Here is a 9,520-nt window from a genome sequence, read left to right as displayed (position 1 = left end):
CCCGAGCATGGCCCAGTAAAAAAATATGTAGGCTCAGCCCGGTCCAAAGAAACTAAAAAGATCAATTCCAGATCGGGCCAAGTTGAACCTCTATGTAAACTGTAAAAAAATTCATGTCCGAGCCCGGCCCGGAATAGACAATGGACCGAAATTTCAGATCGGAACACAAAGCCCAACCCAGATTTTTTGAACTGGGTTCGGGCTGGGTCGTCGGCCGGCCTGCCCATGCCCTCGTTTAACCATAACCACATGGTAGCAAGCACGATTGGCCAGGATAGGACATTCGGACACCTGCCAACCCATCACAATCAGCGCCCTCCTATCTCCTCCACCCTCTCCCCCTGAGAACAGAGCCTCTCCAACTGAGCAACACAAGAATTTTATCCACCCTCAACTTCTGCCCGTCGCAAATGGAGGCAGTGGCAGCAGCGGCTAGCTCCTCTGTCTTGCTGTCGTTTTCCAGCCCCAGGAGATCAACGGCAGCTACCTTCCTCCGCCTCTCCACGGCGTCGCCTCGCATCACGTGCTCCACCACACAGCAGATTCCCCTCGCTGCGCCATGGTTGTTGAGCACAAGAAGAAGCAGCAGCATCCTTTCGTTGAGGTGCTCCTCCGCCTCCACCGGCAGCCCGTCGGCCGTCGTCTCTACGGAGCGATGGATTCTTGAGCCCGCAGGTCCATCTCTCTCCCTGGCTGACAATTGACAAATGGTCAGACCATCCGTGATAACACTGATAAGTAGCGGATGAACTAACATCGCCGCTGGTTTCAGGAGACGGCGACTGGAAACACATCGGCTACCGCGTCGCCCGGCCCGGCGCCATCGAGATCGCATCCGTACGCGCTCCTCGTCCATTCTTGATCTCCCGTTCATGCTGATCATGTACATGCGCAACCAAAAAGACAAAACAAAGACTGTTGGTGACGCCAGGCATGACAGGCATCTTGTTCATCTCAGGGAGCGATGACCGTGGGACGAGTTCCGGAGAACGCCGACGTTGTCATCCCCGTCGCGACAGGTGATCGATCTCTTCTTGGGTGTTTCCTTTCAGTTAAGGCGTCTCGTTGGCTGGTGATCTGAGAATCTCTGAGCTGCTGCTGCAGTTTCTGGGGTGCACGCTCGGCTGGAGAAGAAGGATGGGAGCCTGGTGGTTACGGACATGGACAGCACCAACGGCACCTACGTTAACGAGAGGAAGCTGGTGCCGGGATTCCCAGTCGCCGTCCAACCCGGGAGCCTGCTCATCTTCGGTACTCCCTCCTTCCTATATTCCTAGGGCGTGTACACTTTTGACACAAAATTAGCGCAAGGCTAGTCACATATTACTACTTAGCATTACTGAGTCATGGTTACGGAAAGGTTTTTTTCATGATATTTTTTAACAAACGTGGTTTGCTGATTCACGATTAGCAATGCTTTTCTTATGCTGACCACACAGAAGGGACTATCAGGAGTTGAGTAGTGCTAGCACGACTTAGATTTTGAGATTTTCTGAAAAAGATTTTGTGGAGGAAGGAGTGATGTATTGTAATTTGTACCACCCTTTGCGTTCAATACTTTTGACAGAAAGGCAAGGCCTTCAAAAATAAGGGAGAGGGAGAGAGAGAGAGCATATATTCAGGGAGAGGATCGGGGAGGGTGTTTAGGAACTGCTGATTATCAAGGAAGAAGTAGGGGAACTGCTGGTTATTTGCTCATCGCCCTAAGACACTTTACTGCACTCCTTGCTTTTGACCAATTGCTTCTGTCGCAGGTGACATCCACTTGGCAATGTTTCGGGTTAGGAAGACTATCGTCGATGTAGCAGCCGAGGCCAGCAAAGATGACCAGCAGGAAGCCGAGACTGTGCTAGCAAGTGCAGTTCAAGAAACAAGCTAGCGTACCTTTCAAAACAAGCGAGTGCGCCTCAGGATCGAGGTACTATGTATGTACGCAGTACGCTACCCAGAAATAGCTTGTAGTACGAGTAAGAGAAATTTTCAACAGCTCGTCCTCAAGGAACAGGTCATTCACACAAACCCGCGCTGGATTTCACGCCAAAGGCTGATACAAATGTTTAAAACATAGGCGGACTGTTTCTGCTTTGTGAATGTGTCTAACGACAACGCAATGGCAGAAAGTTGAAAATGGAGATACGGAATAAAAGCTGTGTCTGAATAAATTTCAAGTGGATCGAGATTTTTTTTTTTTAAACGGACGTAAAAAAAAATTACCTCATCGTTTTCAAAACTAGTTTTCAGAATGTGGCATTATAAACACCACGCATTCTACAGATATAAAGACAAAACATTTGGCTGCAAGATTGTACCAGAGCTGACAAATGCTGGGCAGCTCTGCTAATCCAGAAACTGCTACACTATGGGATCTAACAATTGCCAGCGCACAGCCCGTTGTATAATATCAAGATGGGCTCTAACAAGGGGCAGAGGCATAACGTTAGCATGAGGCCTAAGTGTGAGCGTACCTGACATGGGGAACCCACAGGGCAGCGAGAGCCACGGCTCCAACGCTTTCCAACGACCCACGCGGCCCAGACGGCCCAACCCACGCTACCACGGGCCGGCCTGGGCCAGCTGAAGCCAACCTTCATACTATTTGAAGCCATGCGGAGAGAGACGGACGGCATCCAATGGATCACGTATCTGGCGATGGCGGTTACCTGTTCTTCCTTCCATCCCGGTCCTCTTTCCCAACTCGTGTAATCTGCTTGTAATAGCTACCTGTGACTCGAATTCGTGAGCCCAGCCAGTAGATCGAATGTATCCACTACTGGACAGGATTTTGGATTTCGTTTTGCATTATTTTCCGGTCCTGGGCGAAATAGACGAATTTCGGAAATTTTTGGAAAAAAAACGGACGAGAAGTCAAATCCAAAAATTGAAAACTGGGACGAAAACTGGCCGAAAATTGAATGAAAAACGTCCGAAATTTGACATAATTTTTGAAATTTTGTGGAACAATGACATATCACAGAAAGATACTTGATTGAAAGCAAATTATAGCATGATTTAACTTAATATATACCACTCCAGAATTCAATCTAGAATGACGAATCAGGAGTCCAGATTATAGTCTACAAGTCAAATAACAATCCATAATTTAGGTTCTACATCCAGGCCAATCCGTAGTATAGTTTAACTACATCCAAGATCACAGCAAAAGAACATCCATCCAAATGAATTGTCCACCACTAGTCCTGGACAACATTTCATGCATCCCACAAAATAACATTCAGAGTTCTCATACACCACAAAATGCAACCAGAAGCTTCCTTCTTTCATTCTTGTGTCACTTCTGTCACTAGACAGCAGCCTTGCGACCCCATACGATGCTCCAAATGCTTCTACAAATGCCAAAATGATGGTGTATTAAGTCAATCAATATTACAAGGTAAAGTGGGCAGATGCAATCATTTGGCAATTTATGAAGCTATGAATTATTTGGATTAATTTCCACTACAATGACATTCCTCATGGTTGTATGTATGCTAGAATTAGCAATCTGTAGGTAAACTTGCAACGCCTAACCAAATATAATACTAGTAATTTTGAAAAAAAAACTTGCTAGAGCATTCCTAACCAGGTCCAATGAACTTATAACCGTGTCAGAAAAAGAAAACAGTTAGCACACCCCATGCAACTTTCAGCAAACAAAAACCTTGGCAGAAATGTTTGGGCATTACCGAAATGCGAGGATTACTACAATACTGAAACTGTAGTTTCTAACCAAATATAACAGTAATTTAAGCTTCAGAAATCTAGATCATTTCAAACCAGGTCAATGAACTTACCTGTCAATTGTAAAGGCTCGTCAAGTCCTTCAGCTTCATGCTTTGCTTTCCTCGTCGAGATCTATGGCAGTTCAGCAAACCTCCATCATTTCTTTCCTCAGCCTCGTTTCCATCTTGGCTTGGTTGATCTTTTCAACTCGGGTAGTTGAATCTTCTCCATCAGCTTCACTTGCGCTATCATCTCCGCATTCATCCTCATCATCAATGTCTATGTACTCATCTTCTTCATCATCATCATCACAATCAATGTAGTCATCCTCATCTTCTTCCAATACTCTCTTCCTTTTCGTTCCATTGCCCTTCCTTCCAAGATGAGAGGATTTCTTGCTTGAGTTAAGGCGACGTATTTCCTCAAACACGGCGCTAGCAGCATCAGATCCATCCAAGATAACATGTTCCTCATCCTCATTCAACAAATCCATCATTGGATTAGCCTCATCAAACATGGATGTATTCATCATCATTGCACATGGATCAACCTCCTTATATTTATCATTCTCTCTCACCCGGTCCTTGTCTTCTTCAGCACCTATCTTCAAAGGTGTGAAAACAAAATCAGTAAATAACAGCAACGTAAACAACAATATTTTCTAAGAAAATGGAGGATCATGGTCTCAACACACAAGAGCATTTTATACCTTCAAGTTGTGGCGAACGGATACAAACTTGTGCAGCTTGCCATATAATAGACAATTCCTTTGCTTCGTGTGGACCAAGGCCCAAGCGCTCCAGTTGCTTTCACATCCACTTGACGACACACATTGGGAAACAATTCTCAAGGCATACTTCTGCAGATTGGGAACGTCCCCTCCAAACTGAAACCACCACTCGGCTACCAACAAAAAACAATGAGATTAACAAGTTGCAAATTGGAGGAAAGTGCGACTAAGGATCTGCAAGCATTGTAACTTACTTGGTGACATTTTTTGTGCTGAAATGTGTGCAACCCGTTGACCAAACCTTCCACGAAGTTCCCTAAAAGCGCTGATTTCATAAATGGCCAAAGCAGCTCAATTAAATTTTTTTGAGAACTGAATACTATGATTATGTACCTCAATTAAATTATAAAAAAGTAGTCAGTACGAGTTACAAATATATATCCATGAAAGCTCATACGTCTCCAGACTGATGCACCAACACAGAACTAAACAATACAGCATAAGCATCATTTCAAGGGAAATACTTTCCTGCTTTCAGCTCAACATGATATGAAGATGCACTAGGACACAGCAAAACTAAAGTAGAGATGCTCAGTCAGAATAACATGGTAGGGTCTTGCAAATAAGAAACAATGTGACAGCTTATTACCAGAATCTGATTATCACAAACCAAAATAGCACAAAGTAGCTCACCTTGCAAATCATGGCGTGTTGTCTTGTCACGATTTGCTAGGCTCGGCTGCCTGTGGTCGCCGCGGTCGGTGTTGTTCCAATTGTGCTGCAGACTCGACCTGACACGGTCCACAGTGTCGCGGCCGTTGCCAAGGTCACCGCACGCACGTGCACTGTCGAGGTCGCGGCAGTCGCCCAGGTCGCCGCGCGCACGTGCGCCGTCGAGGTCACGGCCGTCGCACAGGTTGCCGCGCGCACGGGCGCCATCGAGGTCGCGGCCGTCGCACAGGTCGCCGCGCGCACGGGCGCCGTCGAGGTCGCGCATGTCGCCCCGCTGAACGCGCGCTCGGGCGCTGTCGAGGTCGCGCCCGTCGCCCAAGCCCAGGTCGCCGCCGTCGCACAGGTCCATCGGAAGGAGAAGGAGAAGGGGTGACGAGTGACGACTGGCGAAGTGGCGACTGGCTTGGAGCCTGGAAGAGGACGCTGGCCGAGGCAGTGGCGCGCCGGCCGGCCTCGAGCTTCTGTTTGCATGCAGCCGCCACACAGACGGAGCTAGAGAGGAAAATGAAGAATTAGGGTTAGGGTTGGCTGAGTTCACATATTTATACAACAAGGTAGGATATGTGGGCTATTTTGGGTGTTGGGCTGGGCTGGGCTGGCAATTTCAAAAAGGGCCGAAATTATTTGACCGGATCACACTAAATCCGGGCCCATACGAGATTGACGAATTGCAGTCATTTTTCGTTTTTTTTCGGGCGAAATCCAAAATTGTCTTCCACCTCACGGCGCTCCGATCTGGCGCATCTGGCCGAGACGCGGGCGCCGAGTTCGAGGAAATACGTCGCCTAACATGTGGTATCACAAACTAGATTGGTGATATCACAAACCAGTCTTCCATCTCACGGCGCTCCGATCTGGCGCATCTGACCGAGACGCGGGCGTTGCGTTAAGCTCGCGATTCGTTGGACGCCATGGATTCTAGTGTCTCCGCCTTCCTCACCCGATTCGAGACCAGGATTGAGGCCGTGATCGAAGCCAACACCAAGGCCGAGCAGACTATGGTGCCCAAGATCGACGATCTCCTTGCCTGGAGGCCCGATCTCGAGCGTCGCGTCACCGGTCTGGGCGAAGCGGTCACGGCGCTGCAACTCGCCCGACCGGCAACCCTGCCAGTGCACGACCCCGCAGCGGCAACTGATAAGTGGGGCGACGTGTTCCTCCCACCGGCCCGATGCATAGTTGCCAGAAATCCGGGTCGTCCGGGTCGAGGAACGGGGTCGCGGGTCATGGGTCGCCACCGCTCCGGAACAAGGTGCGATGAAGGGTATACATCTTCGAGAAGTCAATTTGGAATGTGGATCGCGATCCAAAACATTTGGGTTCGATGAGCCCGGGTCATTGTTATTTCGCCATGCAGGGATAGAAAGAACCTGCCATTACCTCTGAAAATATTAGGATCTGCACGGTAATTTATTTCCCTTGCCTCTTTATCAGAATAAATGGGGCCATAGGTCGAGCTCGAGCCATCTACGGCGTGATTTTTCATCTTACGTTTTCTTTCACATGCGCATTTGTGTCAAACCAAATGTTCGCATGAACTGTCCCCAAATCTCTCTTCTTCGGGTCATCTGCAAAGCTCTAGTCTTTGATCCAGTTCCAAGTTCCAACTCGAGCCATCCAGCACCCTCCTATTTTCCCTTCCAGACAGCTCTAGTCTTTGATACCGCAGCAGGCAGCTCGACGACCAGCAGGCAAATGGAAGATCGCAGGAGGGCGGGCTGTTGTAGTCCGGCGAAGTTCAGAACTTTGGAGCACAATAGCCAGGTAAGCCTCGATTCACCATGAACTCCCGTCCCGATCCCACATAGGAGGTGTTTGGCAACACAAAGGGTCACGGTAACGGTAACGTAATCAGATCACAGTGTTTAAGGAGGTGTAATGAGATTTTTTCAAGTTTGTTTGTTTTTCGTTCAGGTAGAGGAATTGCTTACCATCGCTCTGTTCTTGCTCGTCCCTACTGCTTACCAGGCACCATCGTCCCCGTAGATGGCTCTGCTCTTGCTCGTCCCGGACCGAGCCGGCCAAGATCTCAAACACCGCCGGCCGTTCCCAAATCCAGCCCCCGACCGCTGGATCTTGTGCCACACCGGCCATCTTGACCATGTGCGCTGGCGACCGCCACCGATCTCAAGCACCGCAGCCTTCTTGATCATAAGCGTCGCCGGCTGTCTTGATCTCCACAGGGAACTAGTTCAGTTTGTCAGGGAGCCATGGATGTCGGCGAAGGTAGTTGTTGCAAGGGAGGCGGAGGGGGGCTCGAAGGGGATTTGGGAGGCATTGACGTCGGACTCGAAGGGGATTTTGGAGGCGGCGACGGACGAGGCAAAGGAGGCTGTGCGGGAGGAGAGGGCTCGTGGGGCAGGAGGATGGCTTGGGCTTGGTACCGTGACCTTACCGGTGGGGCTTGGGCGGTATCAAGCGATGACTCGGCCGGACCTGTTTACAGAGGGATGTGTTTAAGATGTCGAGTTAACAAACGCTAGTAACGTTTCCCCTTTACGACGTAAACAGTTGATGGGCGAAAATCTCTGAAACAAACACCTAAATAGATGTTCTTGTCTAGCTTATTGCAATCTACCCTACCGATGTGGGGGTTTCAAGATTCGATCGGGGTCACGATCCGCCCAACGACCCACCACGACCCCACCTCGTCCCCGACCCTCGATTGGGGTCGATCGACCCCGGGTCAGGGAACGCACCCTCGAACCGCGAACCTGGATACTATGGCCCGATAGACACGGTGATCTCCATCTTCAACGGGGCCCGCGACGGCGTCCCTTGTGACACCGCCGCCGCTCCCGTCCAAAGGTCAATACGAAGCCGTTTCTCCTTTGATTCCGCTATCGTCGTTTTCCCATGCGAGCCAGATGCTCGACGGCCTCGGCCAAGCACACCCCTCCGCCTCGTTTCCACAGTTTGCAGGTGAGAACCCAAACCTCTGGAAAACTATGTGTGAGCAGTATTTTTCCATGTTTAGCATTGTTCCTTCGTTTTGGGTTCCTATGGCAACGCTCAATTTCTACGGACCTGCAGCCATTTGGTTGCGGTCCATACAAAAGCGCTTGAGCGAGTTCGACTGGGACTCGTTCATGGCCTTGTTGTGCACAAGGTTCGGCCGCGATCGCCACCAGATGCTCATACGGCAGTTTTACACAGTGCGGCAAACGTCGACCGTGGTCGTTTACATAGAGAAATTTGAACTCATTACAAATCATTTGAATTCTTACTCAGATTCCATACACCCTTACTATTTTATCGCTCGTTTTGTTGAGGGCCTGAGGACCAACATCAGGGATGTGGTGCTGGTGCAACGCCCACCTGATATAGATACAGCTTGCGCGTTGGCGCTGCTCTAGGAGGAGGTTGCTTATGGGGGTTTTGGTTCATTACCAAGACCACCAGCGGCGGATCTGCATGCGGCTATGCAGCTGCCACTGCTACCACCACTGACTCATCATACGACACCAACGACAGCCAATGATCGTTGTTGCACTGATGTCGCCCGCGTCGACACATCGAAGCTCAAGACATTGCGAGATTACAAACGAGCCCGTGGTCTTTGCTTCAAGTGCGGCGAGAGGTGGGGCATGATCATGTCTGCCCCACTTTTGTGCAGTTGCACGTTGTCGAGTGGCTCCTCGACATGTTTGACCTCGACAACTTCATCGACACCCAGCTGCCACCTCCGAGCGGTGTGGACGACTCAGCCATGGCCATCTCTTTGTCAGCAGTGACTGTCGGAGTTTCTGCAAAGGCGTTTCAATTATGCGCTTGGATTCAAGGGCGCGAAGTGCTTCTGTTGGTGGATCTGAGCTGTTCCAACTCCTTCATCGACACGTGTCTTGCAGCGTCTCTATCGGGCGTCCAACCCCTTCCTAAGTTGGGGCGTGTCTGTGTCGTCGATGAGGGCGATATGATATGTTCTGCATTCATACCACACTGCCCCTGGTACTCGCAGGGCCACGAGTTCTTCATTGACCTGAAGGTACTCGCGCTTGGCACCTATGACACCATCCTCGGGATGGACTAGATCGAGGAGCACAGCCCCGTGATCGTCGATTGGCGCGACTGTTTCATTGAAATCTCCACACCAGCAGGGCCTCTTCGGCTGGTAGGCCTTGATGTTGCGTCCATTGTTTGCGAGTCCATCAACAACATTCAGTTACAAGGTCTCGGCAACAAAGGGAGCGTATTGCACATCATTCATTTGTGTGTGGTCGCAACACCTAGTGAGTCATCAGCGCTAATCCGAGGTTGCATTCAATACATCATCGATGACTTTCCAGATGTCTTCGCCAAACCCATAGGCCTGCCGCCCTGGCGTGTCTATTATCATCA

The 9,520-nt window shown here is 49.7% G+C and overlaps 2 protein-coding genes across 3 annotated transcripts; one reads left to right on the top strand and one right to left on the bottom strand.

Moving 5' to 3' along the window:
- The first annotated feature begins 278 nt into the window (after positions 1-278).
- On the top strand, positions 279-2,162 carry LOC123448102. Of its 2 annotated transcripts, none has more exons than XM_045124871.1 (5): positions 279-675; positions 773-837; positions 941-1,019; positions 1,105-1,251; positions 1,755-2,162. In XM_045124871.1, exons 1-5 carry the CDS (start codon positions 411-413, stop codon positions 1,877-1,879), a joined length of 681 nt encoding a protein of 226 aa, XP_044980806.1. In that variant the 5' UTR covers positions 279-410; the 3' UTR covers positions 1,880-2,162. The 2 variants fall into 2 exon arrangements, with proteins under 2 accessions (XP_044980806.1, XP_044980807.1); XM_045124872.1 differs by having other exon boundaries at positions 281-675; positions 959-1,019.
- An 824-nt stretch (positions 2,163-2,986) lies between these two features.
- LOC123448103 (nucleolin-like) lies at positions 2,987-5,344 on the bottom strand. The gene is made up of 5 exons (XM_045124873.1): positions 5,144-5,344; positions 4,705-4,775; positions 4,430-4,623; positions 3,792-4,324; positions 2,987-3,344 (listed from the first exon to the last, which is right to left on the bottom strand). The coding sequence occupies exons 2-4, from the start codon at positions 4,712-4,714 to the stop codon at positions 3,863-3,865; spliced, it is 666 nt and encodes a 221-aa protein (XP_044980808.1). The 5' UTR covers positions 4,715-4,775; positions 5,144-5,344; the 3' UTR covers positions 2,987-3,344; positions 3,792-3,862.
- Positions 5,345-9,520: the final 4,176 nt, after the last annotated feature.

The sequence above is a fragment of the Hordeum vulgare genome, chromosome 4H (assembly GCF_904849725.1).
Source record: "Hordeum vulgare subsp. vulgare chromosome 4H, MorexV3_pseudomolecules_assembly, whole genome shotgun sequence".
NCBI classification, from domain to species: Eukaryota; Viridiplantae; Streptophyta; class Magnoliopsida; order Poales; family Poaceae; genus Hordeum; species Hordeum vulgare.
This window is presented reverse-complemented; position numbering and strand designations above follow the sequence as displayed.